Below are 25,382 nucleotides of genomic sequence, written 5' to 3' on the forward strand. Positions count from 1 at the left end.
TAGGTTTTATATTTATGCTGTATTGGTATCTGCAAAGATTTGACATCAGTTCTTTCATAGTTTCTAGAAATTGTTTAGTTTTTTAATGTTACTGCTTAAGGGAAAAATCAGGAGTGCTAGATAAAATTTGAGTCTTGGTAATAATAATACATGTTCTATAGATACTGGAAAATCACACAAGCATTCACCCCTTCTCCCCCTCCTGCCCCAACACACACCTAATGGCCCAGAATTACTTACATGAGATTTTGCTTTATTCAAAAATTCTCATGAGATTAATTTTATGTTGCAGTATTATGAGAAGGGATGAATAAATATTTTCAAACATTTTTCCACTGTGTTTTGCAAAAAAATTGATTTACTTTACATTTTAAATTTCAAATTTAAATTGATCTGACATTTCCAAGTATTGATAATGTTAAATGGCCTACTATTATGTTTGCTGCTTCGAATCAAAATAAATTCCACCTTTTTAAACAAATTTCTTGATCGTAGATGAGTGTTCTATTTATATATTTTTAAATTTAATTTGAACAGTGTTGAATAAGCATTCTTTTGAACAGTGAGTGCAGCTTAACTCTTAAAAGTGTCTAAAGATATCTGTTTTGCGGTTAGTCGGATTTAGGTAATCTACTCTGATAAGCTTACTTTTAATTTTTCCTGTGCACATTTTCTGCTTCATCAGGTGCCACCAGACTGGTGGTGAAATTGATCGTGAAGATAATTTGCACAGAAAAAGTGAAAAGTAAGCTTATCAGAGTAAATTATCTTAAAAGTGTGTTCCTAGCATTTTGATGTACTGCCGAATGGTCTGAATTTTTAATTTCTTTTTAATTTTGTGAAAGAAGCTTCCCAAAATGAGTGGGAATCCTGGTTGTGTTTTGATTTGTCAGAAATACTGAATAAAACATGTCAATAAGCAATTAAAAGGCATCAAATTATTTATGGGTGTTTATATTCTCGTTGCTTTTAACTCACATTGCCATCAAACAGTTACAATAAGCCAAACATTTGGACAAAATAAGTAAAAGCAACTTCAATGTTTTCAGGCACCATAACAGCCATTCACCTGCAGGAAGGACCAGTTTGCATTTCCAGTATTCTTGTCCTACATGCCACTTTTCAGGGGATCCTTTGCCAAATGGTTGTGGTAATAAATGAAAGCACTTCAGAGTCCTGCAGTACCCTTCTTAACTTCGTTAGAAATGTGGCATTGAATAAACTGGAAGGATTAATTCATTCCCATTCATATAACATGTGTAGATTTTTCCTTTAAAAAAATAAGCTGCATATTTAGAAATTTTGTATATACCCCTCCCTCCCAAAAAAGAAAACAACTGAATTAAAGTTTTATATTCACAGAACAGTAAAAATGGCAGAATTGTGCATCAGTTATCAAATAGATGCTTCATAATAGTCATGGATTCATATAAAGTTACCTCTGGTGTAGTACCAAGGAATCTCTTATCATACCTAGTTAACATGCTAAAACCTACAGCAGTATGAATATAACTGAAGATTACAATAATTTTTCATACAATTCTATTTTTGTAGGATTTTTTTATATTTCATCATTCCTTGCACTAGCAAATTTAATTGTCACTGAACATCCATACTTCAGATTTTGAGCTCAGAAATATTTTGAAGTTCCCTCCATTGCCATGAGTGAAAAGGTCACTGAATTTTAAAAATACAGTAAGTTTTTTACATTAAGAAAATATTTGCAAAACAACACTAACACTGACCTTTTGCTTTCACATGTAAGTAAGTGTAGGTTTCTGCCCCCATTCGTGAAACAAACATACACCCTTATTGCTTATTTAAATTTCACATTTCACATTGCTTATGTAATAATCTGTGTTGATGTTCTAATAGATGTTGATTAATTTGTAATGTTTCTTCGCTAGAGGCCGCATGGGACCGGACAGGAATGGTTTTCGGGACAGGATGTTTGGACGAGGAGAACCTTATCCTCCCCCACCACCACCACCCTTTATGAGGGACAGAATAATGGGAAGGTTTGGGGTAAGTTATGAAAGCTTCTAACTTCTATTTGCATAATAAACTTTCTTAATAAAGGCAGTGGTATTCCTTTACGTGTTGGAAAAAAATGGATGTCATTTTCAGATTCAGTGTCCCCAAAAATATAATGTGAAAACTTTTCAAGCAATTTTTCCATCACAGGCCTTTTGTTTTGAGTAATGCTACTGATCCACCGATAGGCTGATACCAATAGAGTACCAATTAATCTCTCCAATCACTAGGAATAAAAATAATAATAAAGAAGGGGAGTATGGTATGACTGTGAGGGGAAATTAAGGCTATTGTAAAATAAATTTACAGTAGTATTGCAGTGTGTATCAACTACTATGGGGAAAAAATTGAAGATTCTGGGAAATCTCATGGAAAATACACTTGGAGTTGACGTGGGAACCCAGAGGGAAACAAAATTTCTTGGACAGTTTTCCTGTTCCATTTTTGTTTAGAGAACTGTTTTGTCCCCTTACCAAAACCTAAATATTTCTTTTTTTGCTGGCATTTTTGGCATTCTGAATCACAGTGCAATGATTCCTTTCGACATCTTTCGCTGGACAGTGCTGATAACGAGGTTCTTTCCAGATGAGGATACATCAAGAAATCACTTGCAGACTAAACCTGGACTTGTCTGAAAAGAGAGCACAACATCACTGTTTACGTGTCCAACCACTATGTTCTCTACTCCACATTAGAAGGGATCTTTGTGGCCATAGGCCAGTGGAGTGTATATTACAGGCTTATAGACATACAACTCTCGCTTGTCTAATCATGCATAGAGACAGTTGCTTCTGTAGGTGCTGTAAGTTGTCCTAAACAAGAAGCCACGCTGTCATCCACTGTTGCTGTTCGACAGTTAAGAACAAAATATCAGTTTGCTTGTGCCATTATAGTGCATTGTATGAGGATATGTATCAAATGCAATCATGCATAGTTTTAAGCAAATTTGGTGAAGGCAATTGCCTGAATACATGTTTTTTTCTTTTAACCAGGATAGTTACTATGACAGTTACTACGATCGAAGATACGAAGACTCGCGGGATGCATTTGAACGCAGATTTCCACCCATTCCTCCAAGAGATTTTGGACCAAGAGACATTGGACCATCTTCACTTCGAGGGAGAGATTTCCTTCCGCCACCACCCCCTCTGCCACCTCGCCGGGATTCACTCCCACCACCACCACCAATAACGCTGCGCAGTGCAACAAGTTCTTTGCGTGATTCAAGTTCCAGAGACGGCTTTTATGATAGAGGTAGCTCTGACTTCAGCATTTTCAGCCGACGCTCTCCTCCAACATCAAGCAGCCGCTTCAGGTAATGCAATAATCTCTAACTGTAATTGTATGACTGTGGGGTGTTTGATGTAAAGAAGGACTGCAGCCTCCCAAACAATTTATATTTTGTTGCCATTAGTGAAAAAATTAAATATTTATACTTCCACTATTTAATTTTTGCACTAATGACACCAAGATATATATTTTTTGGGGGGCTGCAGTCTTACAGGCCCTTCCCCTCATGAGCCACGACTGGTTAACAGTACACCTGAGTCAGTCCTACTTTGAACTGATATCCATGAAGATGACAATACTCTTTAGCAACTCCCACCAATACCATTGTAATAATTAAAAGGTTTTCAAAATATTGTTAAATATTAGAGTAAGCATTGCACTCCAATTTTATGCATCAATTTACCCAATAGTTTTTCTTGTATGTACGCATTGCTTGCATGATAGAATTATTTTCCTGTAGTTTACGGTTATTACAAGCATAAGAAGACAGTTTTTTCTTTGTGACGTTTCAGGAGAACACACGCTCAAAAAAAAAAAAAAAAAAAAAATTCTAAAATAAAAATAAAATAGACTGCTTTTTTCACAGTTAAGTTGCTATATTACAACAATGTAACATTGACAACATCCATTATATAACAGATTCTTTTTGTTTAAAAATTACTAACCATTGTTATAACTGTATCTTTAGTCAAAATGAAAATAAATGTCTGATGAAAGGAGCGTGTGTTCTCCTGAAACGTCACAAAGAAAAAAACTGTTTTCTTATGCTTGTAATAACCGTAAACTACAGGAAAATAATTTACTCAAGAGTTTTGTTTTAAAATATTCAAGAATTAGGTCAGAATATTACATTACATTTTATTTAAACATAAAATCAAGTTTTCTCACACAATGTTTGTGAGAATTGAATGGAAATTTCGAATTTTACATAATTTTCAGCATAATCAGACCTGGTGAAAGTGTGGGGTGGCATTTTTGCAGACCTCATAGACCAAAAGTACCTGAAAAGGATCGGTAAATAAATTCGAACTGATACTTTCCAATACTGATTCATTGCAGTCTGTATTGGCTCAGTCCTACGTAAAAGGTAAACTTTAAAAAGCTTAAACAGAAATGTTGATTGGCAGCAGCTGAAGAATGTCTTGTCTCAAGGAATGGACTTAACCCCTTACTGCATAATGGATCATATCTGAGCCAAACCACTATAACAGTCATTATAACCTTGTTTGAAAGTTCACGATCTTTTCATGCATGTCAGGCCAGAAATGAGCCAAGCCTGTTGGTCGCGCAATGTGTGCTGCCACCTGTTAGCCGCGGGACGAAGTTCTTGCAGAGTGTGATTGCATCTGATCCATACGGACGAAGGGCTTGGTAACAAAGGTGAGTTTTCTTTACATTATCTTGATAAATATCTCAAATTAGCCAAATATAAAAATATCTCATGATTGTTGATTATGTTGAGAACGAGAATCTCAAAAAAGTTTTGATGAAAATGTTATTATAATTTGCTACTAAGAAGAAAACTGTTTGGTTCATATATGGCCTTCCATACGTGGGTAGTTAGACAAAGGAACACGGCGTGGTCCATATATGGCCGTTCATGCAGCTGATTGTGTGTTGCTAAGCTGCACATTATGGCGTGTGTGTAGAACATGTGTTGTTGTTTTTATATATATATCACATGTGTGTTTTCCATGCATATTTGTCATTGCTGGATGTGGGTATTTATTATCTTGCTCTTACGTAAATAGAAAGTGTTGGCAAAAAGACGATGTTACAAGTTTTATTCTCTATATTTTCAGATGTGTTTCCTTTTCTGAGTTTCACAAGAGGATAAACATCAGTAGCAAAGATTATGGAGTGGTGTGTGTGTGGGGGGGATATTCTAGACAGCTCAAATCAATTATAAAATGCATATGCATTGCTTTTTCTAATGTAGCTGCCCATGTAAATCGAACAGCAATGTATCTGCACTGTAGATATTACAAACCAAATAGAATATTTTAGTATTTTTTTTACATTTATTGAATTGTTATACCAAGTGGTCCATTTGTGTTCTAAACTATTTTCTCATCTTTGCAGACTGGATATGGATCCTTCCAAATTCTATGGTCATTTGTCATGTGTGACAACTGTTCCTGGAGATGGTTATCTCAGTGAGGATTCAGATCTGTCGGACGATGAGGACCATAGCAAGATGAGAAAGGTGCCCATTTTAGCTCCCGACTCCGAGGATGAAGATATCTATAATGTAAGAGATGCCATTATGAAGCCTAATGTGACTGTTATTCCCGAAACACCCTCCGAAAATTCTGAAGGAGAATCTCAACCGATCCCATCAACATCAAGACAACAGCCTTCGGATCTTCCCACTCAAACCAGAAAAAAGAAGACAAGTGCAAAGAAAGATAAGGAGAAGATCGTGTGGAATGAGGATTCTCTCCTGTGTAATGGCAATGATGTTGAATTTGGAGGTGATACAAGTTTGCCTTTATCTTTTGAAGAACTAAATAGCCCCTTCGATTATTTCAAGTACCTATTCACAGACGAGCTAATCAACCATATTGTTCAGCAAACAAACTTATATACAACGCAACAGAGACCAAATAAGCCAGGAAATGTTACTAAAGAAGAAATTGAACAATTTATTGGTATTTTGCTAAACATGTCCGTGATTCAGTTACCTGCTTGCAGAGATTATTGGAGCAGTAAAATTGGACACCCTCGGATATTTGAAGTAATGGCAGTCAATAGGTGGGAAGATATACGCCGTTTCCTTCATTTCAATGATAACACCGACTTTATTCCTGCTGGTCAAGAAGGCCACGACAAACTTTATAAAGTGAGGCCCATTATAAAGTTCCTTCGTTCATCTTTGCTGACTGTACCTAAAGAAGAAAAACTCTGCATTGATGAACAAATAATCCCCTTCAAAGGACGGAGCTCCATCAAGCAATACAATCCAGCTAAGCCTTATAAGTGGGGCTACAAAGTGTTCGTTCTTAGTGGCAAATCAGGGTTCAGCTACGACTTTGAAATATTTGTAGGTGCTTCAGATAATGTGCTACTTCCAGGTGAACCAGATGTTGGTGTTAGTGGGAATGTTGCTATACGTCTCTCGCGCACTGTTCCAAGGAATATAAATCACACACTTTTGTTTGACAATTGGTTCAACAACATAAAACTTCAGGTGTATCTGAAGAAAGAAGGTATAAATGCACTAGGTACTGTCAGACTCAATAGGCTTGGTGAAGTTGATATGCCGAGTGAATCAACAATGAAAAAAAGGGGGAGGGGATCATTTGTTGAGAAAACTGCAATTGTTGATGGTGTGAAGCTTTCCTCAGTGGCTTGGTATGACAACAAGTTAGTGTGTTTTCTATCGTCGTTTTTAGGAAGTCAACCAATTGGGGAAGCACGGCGTTTCTTCAAATCCAAGAATGAATTTGAAATGATTACTTGTCCAAACGTCGTAAAAATCTACAATCAATATATGGGAGGAGTTGATCTATTGGATTCCATGTTAGGCTACTATCGGATAATGATCCGATCCAAAAAATGGTACATGAGAATCTTTCACCACCTAATTGATATGGCAATTGTCAACGCATGGTTATTGTGGAGACGGAAGACAGGGTTGTACATGCCATTAGTAAATTTCAAAATTGAAGTGTCAGACGCACTATGCAAACAAGGCAAGACCTCTGTACGGCGTAGAGGACGCCCAAGCAACGAACTTGAGAATGAAATTCAGAAAAAGAAACGAAATGGGCCTTCTGTTCCAATCCCTCAAGTGCACATTCGCCGAGACAATGTTGGACACATCCCAAATTGGGAAACTCGAATGAGGTGCAAATACCCAAAATGCACCGGTAGGTCCTTTGTACATTGTGTAAAGTGTAAGATTCCATTATGTTTGAACAAGGACAGAAACTGCTTCTTGTTATTCCATACCACGTGATTCAGACAATATGAAACTGCTGTGTTCAAACAGCTCAGAAACAATTAAATCTAGTGTAGTGGAATATCCATAAATGTAGTGTACTGGCATATCCATAAATGCATGTTGTGCCATATATGATCCAAACATATTTTTTAAAAGAATTTTGGAAAATAAAATGTTTTTTTCAAAACTGTTTGCTATTTTTGTCCACCAATATCAAAAGTAACAACATATATTTTTTTCAGGTATTTCTAAAAAATCATGCAGAAAGGGGTTAAGAGCTTTGCGATTTTGAATGCATGAAGTAGACAGTGTACACATGTAAACACCATTTTGCAACAATTTAAATTTTTTGATGTTACTGCAAGGTCCTTATTGATAACTGATATTCTAACAATCCAATATAAAATTGCAAATCCTCCTTGAAGTACATGAACAATTAATTAACCTTTTTATTCAGTGCATGTAACCAGTTGGTTGCAATGGATTTTGCCTCTGAAACCTAAAACTGCAAATTTACAAAACTATGATGCAAGAATTATACATTTATTATACTGAAATGAAGTACTCACCTTCTCGGACAAGTGAGTACTTGATCTGAGCCCACTAATGTGTTGCCACATCTTCCTTTCCCCAAAACATGAATATATGTTTATATTCATGATAGTAAGTAGTCCTAAGTTTGCTCCTGGTGGGAGCTAAAAAAAGATTGGTGTTGACCCAGCATCATGAGAACAGTTGTGGAGCTGCTTGAAAAGTAGAAGTAGCAGTATCGAAAACTAGAAAACAGCAGTGATAGGACTCTATGTGCTGACCACTCGTCCCCTACGAAAGAGCAGTTTGGCTGGTTTTTTGCTCTCAAGGGGCTGTTGTGCCATAGAGTTTGTTTGTTGAGGACAGCAATAAAAAGAAAGTGTACAGAATTTTGCACTAGATTACAGGCTATTTACAGATACCAGATTTGTAAGGTGATCATCAATTTTTCAGATATACTGAAATGCCCATGTATTCTGATACCAACAGATGGCACAAGGTGTTATCTTCGTATTACTAAAACTTTTTTGCTGTGGCTGTATCAATATCAGCAGATACCAGTGGTATCCATATTAGAAAGTATACAGATATTTTCACTTCCTTTTGGGCTTTCACAGACTCCTCAAAAATGCCATGCAACACTTTCACAGATTCTAATTATCCTGGAAATTTTATCACAATTCGAATTTTCTTTATGTTGCACCGATTTTGTGTGAAAAAATGAATTTTGTGATAACATGTAATTTAATATTCTGATGTAATTCTCAAATATTTTAAATAAAAATTGTTGGTAAATTGATGTATATAATTAGCGGAATACTTACACATAAATATTGATCTACATTTTGAACAACTTTTAATTACAATTTTCAAGCATTGGTATTGGTATCTGTGGGAATCAGGGTATTGGTTCAAAGTGGTATCAGCTGAGCCCTATTTTTAACTTTCTTAAATTTGTAATTTAGTTATTAGTTTTGTATCATAAGCTTAACAAACAATGAACCCGGTATGTTTTTCATGTCGTTAAAAACCTCTTTTGTTGCACCTTCTTCGGCCGGGATTCGAACCGAGCGAACCAGAAACCATCTTGCTTTCTACCAAAAATCGAAACTTTTTTTTCAAAATACAAAGGTTTGAAAAATGCGTTCCGAATAATAAGAGCAAAACGTACAATAAAGAAAGCTCACTTCTTCCAGTTTTTGCAACATAAAAAAAAATAACTGCACATATATATTTGATGTGATTTTTTTGGACGTCCCTCCTCCTTCCCTTCTTGTTATATATACATATATATATGTGATTTTAGAAGAATAATAAGAGCAAAATGCTACTCCCTCTTTCCGTACAGTAAAATGACTTAAATTGTCACATAAGGGATCAAACCGTAGGAACGTTTCATTTGATGCCAACATGCACTGAGCTTAAATAAATAAATATCTTTACAATTTACAATTTCAACTACTGTCATCTCTGTGTATACAGTGGAACCTCAGTTTCACATTTTTCAGGGGACTTAGCTGAAAAAAACTTAAATGCAGGAAAATGTAAAATCTATAAAACTTTTATAACATTTTGCCATCTTGGGACCATCAAGATTGGTTGTATAATGCGGGGAAAATGTAAAATTTAGGTTCCACTGTAGTTGTCTACATATTTTTGTAATTTTTGTTGGAACTGTGATTAGGTGTGTGTATATTTGATGTCATGCACGTGGATACAAATCAAATTTTGGTACCATGAAGTTCTATTTTTGTTTTTCAGGGAGGAAGATTTGGGACGCACTAGATCCAGGTAAGCTGTGCAATATATCTGTTTCTATTTATTTGTTTTACTCATCATCCAGGCTAGTGACTCTCAGGTTTGAAAATTAGTGAACCACTATGATAGAGTAGTTAGCATAGCATTCTATGGAGCTAGGTGTCTTAGGGTCGGATTCACATTGTCGTTGTCAACATAGAAATGTAGGAGAATACATGAATGAAACGAAAAAGGCTGCATCATTCCCATAACTTCCTGAGAAGTCTTTACCCTTGGGAAGGTGCAAATGTGGTTAGAGCATGGTGTTTAGTACAATTACACATGATAAAGTTGAGAATTGTGTGGAGTTGTATGTGCTTTTATGGGGAGGTGCTTTCATTATTTTAATGTTCTTCTAATGAGGCTAATACTAATTGTGCACCACCATGTTTAGCAACATTTGATACTCAAAGAAATCTCTTTGGGTTGCATATGGATAAAATAAATCAGCGGTAGATCTATGTACCAAAATAGCAATTGGAGACCAAAATTGAGATGTAAAGTGCAATTTTTGAATTTTTCATTTTAAAAGAAAACCATTAAAATGTATTATGTGCAAAAAATGCAAAATTCAGGAACATAAGATCAGGCATCTACTGTATTTGATCCCATTGATTTGGTGCTGGGTTAACCTTAGAACTTGGGGGGGGGGGGGGTTGCCCTTTCAGCCCATAGGTACCATTTTTCATACAACAATGACTCATGTTGACACTTAAAATTGGTAATAGTTCTTAATTATGTACTCCACATTTTTAAAAGGAAACAAAATTCCCAATATGGTAAAGAAATTAGATTGTGATCTTGAGGAGTAAACTCCCTTGTGATTCTATAATTAGTGTCACATTGGCATTACTTTAATTAATTTCTTCTTAAAATTAAAAAGAATACTTTTTATCAAAAATAAGCTTTGCAGCATAAATAAACATGTGTTTACTACCTAAAGTGAAATATTTAAAAAAATATAGAATATTGAAGAACATTATGGACAAAATATGTATGAAGTCTATTGAACCTCCCTTGGGAAACTACATTGCAGATAAACTGGGAATGCTAGGTTAAGCATTACTTCATTTCAATTTCTGGTTTGTTCTTTTTTAGAGAGAGATATTTCTGGTTTTCATCTGATTTACTCAAATCTTAATTCCACTGATCAGATGAAAAGTGAAGACTAGTCATTCAGTGTACATAATATATATGAAGAAAAGTTGGCTAAATTTTAAATTCAATAATAACAAATATGTATTAATTGCATATCAAATTCACACATTGTGTAAAGATATGGTTAAATGCTTCCATCTATAAAAGCATTGTAATATAGTCTCAAAATGCTGCAATTAATGACATAAGATGTAGGTAATTTTGCAGATTTCCACCTAATATGTTAACCACGGATATTTTTATGAACTCATTTCAATGTACGTAGCTATTTAACCCAATGGGTACACCCCAAAATTAAAAGTAACATAGATTCCACTACACAGGTACTGAAGTATCCATTTGTGTATTCAAGAATGGAAAGTGTTGAATTTGGTAGTATGAAACAGATTCTATAGTGGAACCACAAGCAAAAAGAGCCTGCAGACCCGCAACTCCTGTGCACGGTACTCCCACATGGAGGGGTGGGGCAGAGTGGAGCCAGAGTTGAACGAAAGTAGGGGGAGGTGCACGAAGACTTTTCACTTGAGGTTCTTTTGTTTGAGGTCGCTCTATAAAACACACTCCTTAGATTTTTCATGGAGAATACTGTGCAAAACAATGTATTGAATGGAACATGTGACAGTTATAGCAGTCTCTCCTCTATGATCACACTTATAAAATTGGTTGACCCTGCATTGTTTTACATGTTGTAATTACAGTCCGTGCATCTTTCAAATCACTCTTCGTTGGCCTCTGTGGAAGAGTGGTTAGCACACCACGCTACAATGCCTGGGATGCTGGGTTTCCATTCCACCCTGACATTGGTGTTCTTCGTGAATGTCCCTTCATCAGTTTTCACTCTTCAGTGGAGATTTCTTCTGAAAGGAGCCAGTCTCACAATTTCATTAATTTAAACCTATTATGTTAAAGATGCTGACAGGCGCATTCTGGACAATTTCAGATGTCTAACATGCAAAACTATCACAAGTGTTTTGAAAATACAGTGAAACCCCAATTTTAAATTTTCTGCATTATACAAAACTTGACAGCATTTTGTGTATTTCGACCTTGTAAAATGTGGGAAAATGTAAAATCTGGGAACTTAAAACTTGGAGGTTCCACTGTATGTACAAAACTTGCAACCTGGCTTATTACAAATAAATGTGGAAATTGCATGCGAGTCATGCCATGCCAAATCAACACAGATATGTGCAATTTCCAACCTGACCATCACAGATTTTCATGAAATTTGGGGAGTTAAACTATGCATGGAACTTAGTAAGTATGAAAATTTTGAGTCTCGTCCGTCTTGTAATTGTTAAATTATTCGAAGTCAAAGTTTGCATAAATTCCCCTATTTGAGCCCGCTTAACTATACGAAATGTGCTGCAACTCTGCCCCTAATTTGCCTAGGAAGGTCAAATAAATCTTATTGTACAGGGAATTGAACAAGCTTTTCAGCCTACCTTTGGATAAAAATATAATTTTGTCATGTGACCTTGATCTTTGACCTTGAATATCTCAAAACATGTCATCGCCAAAAATCGTGGAAAAAATATATTTGGTCCCTCATACCATACTCTAAAACATATAAAATATTCATTCTGGGACTGCAATGGGATCAGAAGATACAAAATAATGTGTGTAACTATGTGACTGATAAAAGCCTCATTACATGAACTTTGACAAGTCAAAAGTCCCTTAACACCCCCTACAAAATGTAAAGGAGTTATCCTGGTTATGAATGAAATAGGTAACGAGTAACATCAAGTTGCAAGCAGTAAGGCAGGAGTCATGGCCAAAAGGAGCATACAGGCATAGATATGCAAACAAAACTTAAAATCTCCGGTTAGCACGAATTCTTGATTTTCCGGTCCCTTGGGATTCGTGTTAACGATGGTTTACTGTATATGCTTGTTCCATGATTAACATAACATTTATATGAGGCACAATCGGAACCCTCAAACTAACAGGTAGCAGCACAAGATTTCTTCCATTAAGGCATTTACACACTCCATATCATATTATTTGGCCAATAATATATTTTAATAATTGCAGTATTTTCTTTTTCCTTATGTTTTCTTTCATCCAAAGTACCATAAAAATCAGAACATTACTTCATTTTGTGATGAGCTTATTTCAACCGCATTGCACATCAGTGAGGCCATCTTGACTGGAATACTGTTGCCATATTCAGAAACTGCAGGATATAAACTTTACGATATATAACATGATAGGGTTGCATAAACATAAACAATCAATGCAAGTGTGTGAAAATCATGGTATAACCCATGGTGGAATGACAAACAGGTGGATGCAGATGCAGCCATACGTCAGAGCTTTGACGTGAACATAGTGGCCACAGCCAGGTGAGGGGGTGCTTTTCAAAGGGTGACAAGTGGAGTTTCCGATTTTGTTCTTTTCTGTAGACCATTGGACTGAGTGTTTTCTTTTTTTGTTGTCTTTGTTTCACTTCTAGTGCGAAGAATGTAAGTGCATTCCGAAAGAAAATATGCCTAACTGCTATTTACGGCTGTAGCACTCATTACAAAAAGACGAAAGGAACGAATATCAAGTATTTTGGATTTACTGTTAAAGAAGAAGAATTTTGTTACAAATTGGTATTGGCTTGCAGGGGGAAGGACAAAATAAACAATTTTATCTGTATTACATTTAAGATATTGATACTAATGTGAAATCCGGTTGAAATAATTTAATCACAAAATTAAGAAACGTTCTGATTTTTATGGTACTTTGGATGAAAGAAAAGATAATGAAAAAGTAATAATTAAAATTTATTACTGGCCAAATAATATTTTATATATATGTAGTGTATAAATGCCTTAATGGAAGAAATCTTGTGCAGCTAACTGCTACTTTAAGGGTCCTGAATGTGCCTTGAATAAATGTTACGTTAGTCACGGAAAAAGTATATATTTTGAAGTTTTTCTTAGAAAAAGTAAGGATGGAATGAGCAAAACTATGTATAAAAGTTTGAAGGCCATTTCCCACGATTTTTCACTTTGTAATGTTCTGCGACACCAAGGAAAGCAGTGCCATCTGGCGGAATTCAAGAATACACCTCCTGTCACATGTGATGCGTATCAGCAGTATTTTGTTGGGCAAGAAATAATAGAAAATAACTTCTTGAGCACTGCAAATCCATAATGTAATTTTGATATCTCTGTCTACTATTACAGAATAAATAAGGTGGTTAAAGAGTGAAAGCTTTGTGATGCTAAACACAGTGGAGGGAAAGGGTGTAGGTGCTGTGGGTTGGTGTCTCTTGGCATACCCAAGTGATATTCTTCTCCTCTTGGTCCGCATAGCAACAGGTGATTCATTGAGTAGGTATGATGTCATTCACTCTTGATCAGCATAGCAATAGCTTTACAACCTACAACTAAGAAAGCTATTTCTTGAAACTGGATTATACTGCGCATTATATAAGAGATATAATTGTTTCTCACTTTTCCCCATCAAAAACCAGGGTGCGCATTATACACGCATGTGCATTATTTGAGGCACATATTTTTGGTAAATAAAAAAGCAAAATTTCAGTACAAAAACAGTCTATTTTGGGTTCAAAAGCGATAAATAAAATATAATTTCAGTGTTATAGCGGTGAATAATCACATCAAAAGTGCTATATGAGATGGCATTTTGGTTTTAAAATTGTGAATATAATCCTAAATTTGATTTAAAAACTGCACTTATTACACAAAATAAGCTTATCCCTTCTAAAAGCACATTTATGTAGTTACCAGAATATTAAGTGTATTCCTGTGTAAAGGGGTCAAACATTTCAATATATACTTCTCAAATATTTACAGCAGAATTAATCAATTTTCCGTGAATTGCATAACTCACAGCATACTTCAGACTTCAGAAAGTGTCGCGTCGGTATATAAACGGTAAATTTCGTGTTTGAGTCAATTTCGCATTTTGCAGTTCATTTCGCATTATTTCGTGACAAAACAGGGTAGAAAAATGCACCTCACACCTTTCAGAAACATGAAAAATGAACATTAGAGCATGTTATTTCATACTTTGTGTTTTCGTCAAAAACTAAATTTGCGTGCCTCTATGCATTATACACGTAAATACGGTATATTCCAAAATTGAAAAATTACATATGCTTAGCATTCCTTCCAGAGCATTCACATGAATCTTTGTGCAGTGTCCTTTCGCTGTTGTTTACATATTTCAAGGTGGCTACTCACAGTGATTTTCTTGAATTCCATTAATTATACGAGAATTATTGGCTTCAGGAATTATGCATGAATTCGGCTTGTTAAGATTTTCATTTGCACTGCCTGCATCTTACTTTTGCCTCTATTGCTAATTGCCCAAGTCTGTGCACTGTACATGATTATTATTACACAGAGAATGCAAAAATGCTATATCTTGAATACAACATTGTGAGTTTATGCAGGCATTATTAAGGATGGGACGGATTAATAAGTATCACCTGGTATAGGCTTATTGGTTTATATATGCAAAAATGAGCCATTGATTATTATCGTAGTTTCATTGCACCACATAATTTTTTTTTTTCTTTAATACCACACTATCTTCGCAAAATTGAAAAAAAGTAACCCAGGTACGTTGCACATTCAGAAAGTAGTACCTGTTTGGCAAATAAAGAAAAGAAAAGTGATAAAAGTTAAGTTGAACAAAATGTTTTTACTCTAAGAGTACACATGATGTCTGGGACAAGTTTTTGCATACCTTTGTCAGACACAATTGCCACCAGTCCATATGCCGGAGGATAGTGTGTCAGTTGAAGGATATACAGGCAACATCCAAGTTCACCTTATGAGTCAGTTGTGATGATGACTTAAGGTTTCGTAGTGTGCAAAAACTGAATGACAAATGTCACTTCACACTTGGCAGGATTCTCAATTTTCTGGTTCATCTTGACTGCCCACAGAAACACGTGATTCAACTTGTGCAAAAACACATGCACAGCTGACTACCAGGCGATCTTTTGGATACCCTGTACATATCCTTCCTCTGACACAGTATCCTTCCACCAATGGACTGGCAGCAGTAGTGCATGATGAGAGTATACAAAAACTTGTCTCCTGGTGCCTCATTGCCATGGATGCCTTTGCAGGAAAACAGCTGAAGGAATACATTTTTAAAAAGTAAAATATCTTCAGTAAATATAGTACCCGGAATTTGGCTAGTGTGACCACAAAGAAAAGAACCTTTGGCTAAAATCCTTTGCGCACCTTCCCCTCGATCCGTTCACAACATTTTGACTGATGTGTTAGGCATGAAACGCGCCACGGCACAACTTGTTCCGAAGGAGCTGAATTTCCTGCAAAAAGCACATCACAGGGATGTTGCTGAAGACATGATTTCGCGAGCCCCTAGTGACAACCTTCATGAAATTCATCATAACTGGTGATGAGACACGGGTGTATGAGTATGACATGCAAACATGTCAATAATCTTCGGAATGCCGCTTCAAAAATGAACAAAAAAAAAAAAAAAATGCCAAAGTCGCTCAAAAATTAAGTTCATGCTCATTGTTTTCTATTATTATCATGGTGTTGTGCACTCAGAATTCCTTCCAGCGGGAACACTGTGAATAAAGAGTTTTATGTTTTTTTTTAAATTACCAAACTGTTACTACTTTCTGAACATGCCTAGTTTAGACGTAGTAGGAATGAAAATTATTATTCGGTGCTGTATCCATATCAGCCTATTAGCATATTGGAAAAATTATACTGAATTTTACCAATGCAATGTAAACGAAATGGCTAAATACATCAAAGATTGAGGCGAATGAACTTTCTAAATTGTGTATTGGATTGGTAGAACATTAGTTATTGGCATTGATAAGTCTTATATGTTCTTTGTTGGTGCTGACAAAGTTTCATACTGGTCCATTCCACATATATAGTGAGCTTAACGTACAAAATTTACATTTTTACATCTTTTCAATACAGGATCATCATTTTATGCTTTAATTTTTGGTATTCTTACAAGTCTTTGTTTGTTACACAGTGGGTCTGCTGTTGGATGGGGCTACTCAGAGGCATATCCCGTCACCAGCAGCGAAACATCAGGGTAAAATTTGTTGCTTTTACAGTTTTTGAAAATCTGTTTCATGCGGGTGTTGTGGGATGCTTTAGAGGTTGCACATTCGTGTTTTATTTGTTTTTTTTATCATCTTTGAATCTCACCTGTTTGTATTTCATATGCCACTGGGTGTGTGTTGTGTGGGGCCTGTGTCATCATCTTTTCACTATTGTAACTTTTTTTTTGTGTTTACAGGTTTTGAGTTTTCGTATAAATAAGCCACAAGCTTTTCGCCTAATATGGGTGTGTATCATTGACTTAGGGCAGGGATTTGACGAACTGTAGATTGCAAAATACATGCTGCAACTTTTGCAACATCATGCTGATTGCATGGTCAGTATTTTTAATACTCCAATTCTCTAAAATAATTCTGAGTCTCAAGAGCAACTAAACTTTCACATTGATTGTCACTTGCATACCAGTAAAATTTTAAATGAATTTTAAGCTACATACTGTCTGACTGTGTTAACTATTATGACATTTTTAGTTTGGTAATGCTATTGTAAAAGATGTGTTACATAGTACACCTTGAAACTTCTTTTTTTATTAGTTTCAGCACCTTAAATAGTTTCTGCAAGTTTGTCACCTTGTAATCAAGGGGTCTCAGGATACCCAGTGGAGATACATTGCATTTTGTTTGAACACCACTGTAAACTGCAGGTCCTGTCCCGATTAGCCTATCTGTGCATAAAGTGGACTTAAAAGCAACTCAAACTCAAATAGTTTCTGCACATGTATGGCACTGTCTGCAGGCTGTGAGTGAAAAATACACAGGAGAGAAATTTTTATTTCTTCAGATTCTTTTAACAAATTGCAGCACCACCTCACTATGAGGATCATTTGTGATGTAAATTAGATGTTTGCTTTCCCGATAGATTGATTGGAATAAAAGGGATCCATCTAATGGCATGATGCCAAGACTATGCTTTACAGTGAAAAAATTCGAAATTTTTACCATTTAAATAAAGAAAAATCAGAATACATGTCATCCTCTCAATAGTGCACATACTCAAACCCACTAGGATAGAATACTGCCCAGAATATGTTTTAGTTAATTGTTCTTGTGTATGTCAGATAATGCAGAGTTTGTTTCAGATATTAAATCATCAGTTGCTTTCTGTAGAAACCTGAGTTGTTGAACCTAACAAAAAAACAACAAAAAACAATGTATGCCTTGTAAGGCCCTTCACAATAATCTCACCAAACTCCATTCATTCATTCTTGGAAACACAATGCACTAGCCTGATGCAACACAAGTTAACTCGATAACCTGTCTGGTTTTTTAAAGTTAGAGGTCTTTCAAGAAAAGTCTACATAAACATTTTTTATTGCCCCTATTATGGTTGATAATTTTGTTGCATCTGAAAATTTATGAACCAGAAAGTTACAAGAAAAAAAAATTAATTCACCCTTGGTGGGATTTTACATGTTTGTTGTTGGGTTAACAATGATAATTGGCACACAAGTCCATTCACTAAGATTTTCCAGTCATCGTGTATGATGTTACATCTTAAATAGCTCTGGATAATTGAATGATTAATAAATACACTTGCATTGCTTAAGAATTGTTCAGATTTAATTCCAATTGGTAGCCCCAACATTTCAGTATTGATGCAGCATTGCAAGACTGATTTGGAAGCTAAAGAAATACTAGGGGACCTCAATGTAGTGTGTGCTAGACTTTCATAGAGTTGATTTACCATGACTGTAATTTGCAATTTATAGAATGATTCAACTAATTAAAATTAAATAGGGTGTAAGCATAAAATTAAATTAAACTTACATAGGGTGTAACAACTGTAGCAAGAGCAACCTGTAATAAATTCAATTATCACCATAAAGCTAAACTGAATGTATCTAAAAATGTCACGAAGTGCCACGCAACACTTTTACAGTCCAAATATCCTGGAAATAAGCATAATTTATATTAATTTTACCCCAAGATTTAGTAAAAGTGGATTTGATATTTTAAATAAAAAATCAGGCAGATGAATGTACAGTATAATTATAGTGGAATAGTTATAAATACTGGGTTATGAACCCAACTATTGCTTGTTACAATGCTCAAAGATTCTTATCAGATCAACCCTAATCAGAATTAATTTCTATATTACTAGCTGCATGATTGTGCGGCACTTATGGTAGGTAGGTAAAGTTCCCTGTCTACTTTATACTATACCATGAAACATATACAGGGAGATGTGGGGGTAGGGCTCCACACATTCTTCATTCTATACCATTTTGTAGGTGATGGGATCAGCTCCACACTCCAGCCACCTTTAACCCCTCCCCCCCCCCCCCCCAGGTACAGATTTTGTTAGGCTGAGGGAGTCCCAGAGCTGCTTCATGCTGGAACAAGATCGAGAAATCTGACCTTACATCACCCACCCCAGGAATCGAACCCAGGTCTCCCATGGGTCAGTCAGATTCCCCTACCGACTAGACCACAGTGGTTCATAAGCACTTTTGATAAATTCTCTTTTTTTCATTTTTCAATGAACATTTAGTGTGGCAGAACCTTTGATTGTGAAGTCGAAAAGTTTGTGGCTCTTTTTTTGCAATGCTTTATGTGAATGCACGCTTTTATTAGGAGTGGTTTTTACACAGCAATTTTTGTGTGTTGGTTGTGAAAGGGGGATTTGAGCATGGGTAAAATTATTGACATATTTGAACGGACAAGAAGGTTAAAATTAAAATGTGGTCCAGTGTAGTTGAGTTATGTGCAAGTTTGCAAATAACTTCCAGGATCTGCATGAGTGGTTAAATTAAATTGGTATAGAATAAAATCCTGATTGTTCAAACTCTGTTCACATATTTTCGTCTGAAATATTTTAGTTGTGTGCAGTTCTGATAAGGACATTTTTGCAAAGGTTTGAATACCTCCTTAAAAAACCTTAAAAGTCTTCATACACTAAAAAGTGAGAAAATTAGTACACTTTTGCATATCATAAATTGTGACTATGCCTAGGAAACAAGGGTGCCCTGTGATAATCTGGAAAGGCTTTGTATAATTCTAATGGTAGCAGATTAAGTGGTCTCTGATATATATATGCATTGTGAAAAAGTACGAAGACAAAGAACTGTTCATTAACATAGGTATAGATGTTTCTGGAAATGAAGCAAGTCTATCCAGTTTCTGTTTAAATATTGGACTTTAGTATGAACTTGACAACACCACCACAGTATTCTCAACTGAATTTCAATTTTATGGTTTGTAAAACGACAATAATGATAAAAAAGTAAATATGAATTTTGTGACTGAAGGGCAAGATATGAAATCTTAACTCTGTCCCCCTGGTCCTCGAAGTAGGAATACTGGGGGGGGGGGGGGATGCTTTGGCCAGGTTGTTTGCACAGATCAACATGGAGAAAATGCAGTGACTGAGGATGCTTTATCAGAATATTCTAAACATCACCTCACTTTGAGCACTGCTCCCCCCTCCTCAGAAAAATCCTGCAGGTGGCCTTGCGGTAAAGGTATATACATTTGATGGAGGGTTGTAAAATCGACTTTAGTCTAATGCTGTATAAGTATTGATTATAACATGGTTTGAAGGTAACAATGGCACATTGTAGATAAAAGTCTTGGCCACCATTGAACCCAGGAGATCAGCTGTTTTTTTGTAACCCTTTCTTCACATGGTTGTGTATACAGCTGCCGATTGCTGTATACCATGTTCACGTTCATCCAGTAATACTCAACATGACACCTATTGTGAAATTATTCTAGCAAACGAGTCTTCAGTATGGGTTACCTCGGGATTCTACCAAAGGATGCAATAGAAGATGAGAAAATATTTTAAAACAAAGACTGGAGAAGACAATTGAGTTGAAGATACTAATAAGAGTTTTTAGTGTGGGTAGTAAATAAATAAATAAAAAGGATTCATTGAAAGTGGCAGATTTTAGGCAAAACTTGAGGAGTATCATACCAATACTCAAATGACCACAAATAGTTTCTACCCCTATATCCTGATTTTGATAGCACAGTGGAAGGTTTTCATGAGGTCATGATAGCAGCGAAGCTGGATGTTGAGTATGAGAAAAAACTTCCCATATTTATTGCCAAGTACTCCACAAGGAGTAAGGATGCTATGAGAAAATTCCATACATGCCTTAGGACCAAAGAAGAGCAGAAAATATGTGCAAGGGATCTTTAGTTATGAAAAATTGGGTTCCACTTGCTAGTAGGAGTCTATTGAAATATCAGTGCTTTCTCTCTTTAAAATGTAGGAGGCAGCACCATACATGTAGTTACTAATCATTTAACAAACAGGATGAATATTTAATCCTCTTTTTTGTTCTTTACCACTAGATTTTTTATTGAAATTTTCAAGATTTTCTTTTCCTTATTCATGGAAAAGATATATTTGAATTGTTCAGAGCACAAGTGACATAACTCCAGTCAAGACAGTTTTGAGAGAAAGGCATATTTAAATAACTTAATACTATGTTTAGCAGTTGTAGCACAAACATAGTGATCAAGAATTTGAAACTTAGAAGATACTTAGTTCAAGCACTGAAATGTTGAAACTTCACAGTCCTGAGTTATACATGTAACTCCATTTCTGAGTTATACATGTAACTCCATTTCTGTCACCTACTACATTATATCACATCTTGGGCAAATTAGTCCTGTCTGAGCATGGAGGGGTTAACCATAGTGGAGAGGTTAGCTTATTAGCTTAATCTGCTAGTCATAAATGGATCCTTGCCTTCATACATCTCATTTATCACCCTTCATCCTCATTTTAGCGATTAGCCTAAAGTGGCAAAAAAAAAGCAAAGTAAAAGTATAACAAATCAGTATTTGATCAAGGTAGTTTTCTTCATTCTTCAATTTTTATGTCTTAAGAATTCATTTTATGCTTGATTTGCTAACCGCCCGTTCCATGTGAACATTGCTTGGCACATTTGTGGCCATTTCAACACCATATGTGAGGAAACTGAAATTGCTGCATAATGATGCATCATGGGTTTCAAACTCGTGCCTCCCTTGTTGTTTTAGTTGCAAGTTCTCAGATTTAAAATACCACTTCAAAATGGTCTGGAACTTTCGAATCACAGCCATATTTCCATTTTATTTGATGTGCACGCATTGCTACCAAAATTAGAGTCACCCTTGAAAAATGCCCGTACATAACAAGCTGCGATAGTCTAGACAGTAGGGTATCTCATTGTTATGGGGAAGACCTGGTGTAGATTCCCAGGGTGGGTGATCTATGGTCGGAATTTTTCCTGCCATATGTGGAATGTGTGCGGCCCCACATACTCCTCCCTATATATGCCTCGTGGTGCAAGGTACATGGGGAACTTTACCTTAACCTACCTCTGTATTTTAAAATTATTGACTTGGCATTGTCTCTACAGGCTTAAGCGTGAATAATTGCTTACAATTGCAGTACTCCCATGTATTAAGTACAGTTTTTTATTATCCTGTTTGTTAATAACACTGGTCGACATGGGTTTCGATGTCTCCAGATGACTGTTGTTTCTGAATAATTTCAGCATGCTGATTCCAAAATTAAATCAATTTTTTCCCATGTCACAATTTTTCACAATTTCACAATCAACTTATGATATTCACCATTACAGTACATCTATTACATAATGCAATTCGGTTGTTTCCAAATCAATAAGTGATTCTGAAAGTATTTTCAATGCTGATCATGGAAATGACGTCAATTTTTTTCTATCACGTTGCGATTTTTCACATTTTCAGGATCAAAATTCTCATTTTCACCATTATATCACATTTACAGTAGAGCGTCGATTATCCGAACGTCGGTCAACCGAACGACCGCTTAACCAAACTGTGTACTCGCTCACTTTCAGATATCTGTAATGAAAAAAGTACGTGACTTAGCTGCTCGTAAGCGTGTAGGCTTGCTTACACAGACCAAAATAAAGGATTTTTTTAAACGTTAATTTTGTGTACTGTGTGTATTGTTCATGCAAAATGCGTATGTAATATGTACATATTTTTGTTTAATAAACTGTACCACATACTATATATTCCTACTAAAGTTGCCTTTGTACGTTACTTTGTAATACATACTTAAAGAGATGCCTGTTTTTATGAATAAATTTACTGTACAGTACTTCTTTTTGGCAAATAAACATGTACAGTTCGATTATCCGAACAAACCAGTTTTCCGAACATCATGTCCCCCAATTACTTCGGATAATCGATGCTCTACTGTACTTGTATTACACAGTGCAACAAAATAAATTTATTGAAGGGAAATTTCAGTTATTTGCAAACCAATATGTGATTCTGGAAGTATTTTGAATGCTGATCATGCAAATCGCATCCATTTTTTTCCCATAACGTCAGAATTTTTCACAATCAAAATTCGCATATTCTCCATTCCATTGCACTTATTACAGAATGCAACAAAATAAATTTGCACAAGGAAAATTTCTGTTGTTTACAAACCAATAGCTGATTATGGAAGTATTTTAAATGCTGATCACGCAAATATCATCCATTTTTTCTAGGGATGAGCCGATGCCGATACCAATACTCACCTATACCCACCGATACCGATACTTGTAAAATTTGATTTTAAAGTAACAGGCTAGTTATCGAGTTATACTAACACGTCACATTCCTTTAATGACATTAAATAACTCCCAAATTATTCTCATGTAGCATTATAACAGTATTTGGTAATTTTGTTTTATATGAACTTCTCTGTAGACTAAGAGGATGCAAAGAAAAGGTTTTTGAAATGTTGCAAGACTTTTTTACGTGTTGCTGTTACAGAAAAAATCTGTGGATTGACACACACTTCTTCTGTTTCATATAAACACTATTCATTCTTGTCATTTGGGTTAACCTAGAGGAGAAAAGCAACAAAAATATATGCAAATACAGTTATTAAAATGAGTACTCTTTTTGCTATGCTGTCTATCATTCTTGAGTCATTTGCAATAAAAAGAATTCCTTCGGTATTTGCTGATACCAACAGTCACATAAAAGACTTGCACAGAAGGGAAGAGTACGAGAAGAAATTGCTGAATCCACAACCCTCCATTCTTGCTTGGATGTAAATAAAACAAAAACTAATTCCACAGTGGCTTCATCAGTCTTTCGCAAGAGCTCTGCATTCATCTGCCTGGAAACAGCCCAGCACGGTAGTAATGCTGGTTGTAAAAATGTCCATCTTTCTTACCACCATGAGTTTGCGAACAAGAATTGGGAACAAATTATTTTATTTATACACAGCCTTTATCAGGTAGATGAATGCCTTCCAGAATTTTGGTCGCAGCTTTCACTTTACCCATGCCTTTGATCTTGTCAATCATTTGCTTCTCAGGAGGGTGGTGGTTTGTCCATTTCTCGGAAATGCTACATGTGGAACTCCTTCCAATATGCCACAAGAAAGGGTGATCGAACTTTTGAAAAGTACAAATGTTGCTCTTGGGCCTTGGTCCCAGCAACTCAAAAGACAATGGTATCGGAGGGAAAATTTTGAACCGATACCGATAGTACTAGTATCTGTATCTGCTCAGCCCTAATTTTTTCCCATTGCGTCAGGATTTTTCACAATCAAATGTGTAGTTCTATTATTTCCTCAATAGATGGCTTTGTTTTGATGGTGGTAAAATATTGATATTCTACAATACAAATCCTCCAATTTTGAACCATAAATGCATGTGAAATTGTATGAATTGAATCCACTTCACATGACACATTAGCATGAAACTTTGATTACGTAGTTTTATTTTCGAAATCCATCATGAAAATTTCCTTCACCCCTCCTTCCTTCCAATACTCAATGTTATAGTATGGTGATTGAACTTGCTGACATGGAGAAAAATCCTGACCTAGGGAGACATCCTGATGTGATGGGTAGAAATTGATGTAATTTTCGTGATGAGCATTCAAAATACTTCCAGAATCACTTATTGATTTGGAAACATCCAAAATTCCCCTTTTGTTGCATTTTGTAATAAATGTACTGTAATGGCAAATATCATTATTAGATTGTGAAATTGTGAAAAATTCTGACGTGATGGGGAAAAATTTATTTCATTTCTGGAATCTGCATTCAAAATACTTCCATAAACACCTATTGATTTGAAAACATCTGAACTTTTTTCCCAAAAATGTCAACCAGTGTAATCATGTAAGCAACTAGAAGTTTTACTTAATGGTAAATTTTAAAGATTTTATCCCTTTTTTTTTTTTTTTTTTTTTTTTTTTTTTTTTTTTTTTTTTTTTTTTTTTTTTTAGAGAACAGTGTTTATTTTTTAAAAGTAGATTGTTATATTCCAAGTGGAGTTCATATCAGATTCAGACTTCTCAAACTTAATCTGTAGTCCCAGTGATGAAGTAGATTTTTTGGTTTATTTTCCTTATTTTTATTTCACTTGCTGTTTCAGGTAATTGTGGTCCATGTAAACTCTGTTTTTCGAAACCTATTAAAATCAGCTGTGTACATTTCAATTATGAAGTGTATTTTTTTGTTTTTTAAAGCAGTAGCCATTTTTCTTATCCAGATATTAATCAGTATAGAGTGTAGGAAAATGAACTGTTTTAATCTCA

The 25,382-nt window shown here is 35.5% G+C and overlaps 1 protein-coding gene across 12 annotated transcripts in view; it reads left to right on the plus strand.

Moving 5' to 3' along the window:
- The window catches only part of lark (RNA-binding protein lark), a 94,616-nt gene that overhangs the window by 33,572 nt on the left and 35,662 nt on the right, over positions 1 to 25,382 (plus strand). For 9 of the 12 annotated variants that reach the window (XM_083141473.1, XM_083141479.1, XM_083141472.1 and 6 more), the window contains 4 exons: positions 1,908 to 2,025; positions 3,027 to 3,349; positions 9,563 to 9,592; positions 16,754 to 16,816. In XM_083141473.1, the coding sequence (XP_082997599.1) occupies positions 1,908 to 2,025; positions 3,027 to 3,349; positions 9,563 to 9,592; positions 16,754 to 16,816 (534 nt within the window). The remainder of the gene's footprint in view (positions 1 to 1,907; positions 2,026 to 3,026; positions 3,350 to 9,562; positions 9,593 to 16,753; positions 16,817 to 25,382) is intronic. The other 3 variants (XM_083141483.1, XM_083141481.1, XM_083141484.1) reach the window with 1 other exon arrangement.

This window comes from Lepisma saccharinum, chromosome 20 (assembly GCF_977018435.1).
Source record: "Lepisma saccharinum chromosome 20, izLepSacc3.1, whole genome shotgun sequence".
Taxonomy (NCBI): domain Eukaryota; kingdom Metazoa; phylum Arthropoda; class Insecta; order Zygentoma; family Lepismatidae; genus Lepisma; species Lepisma saccharinum.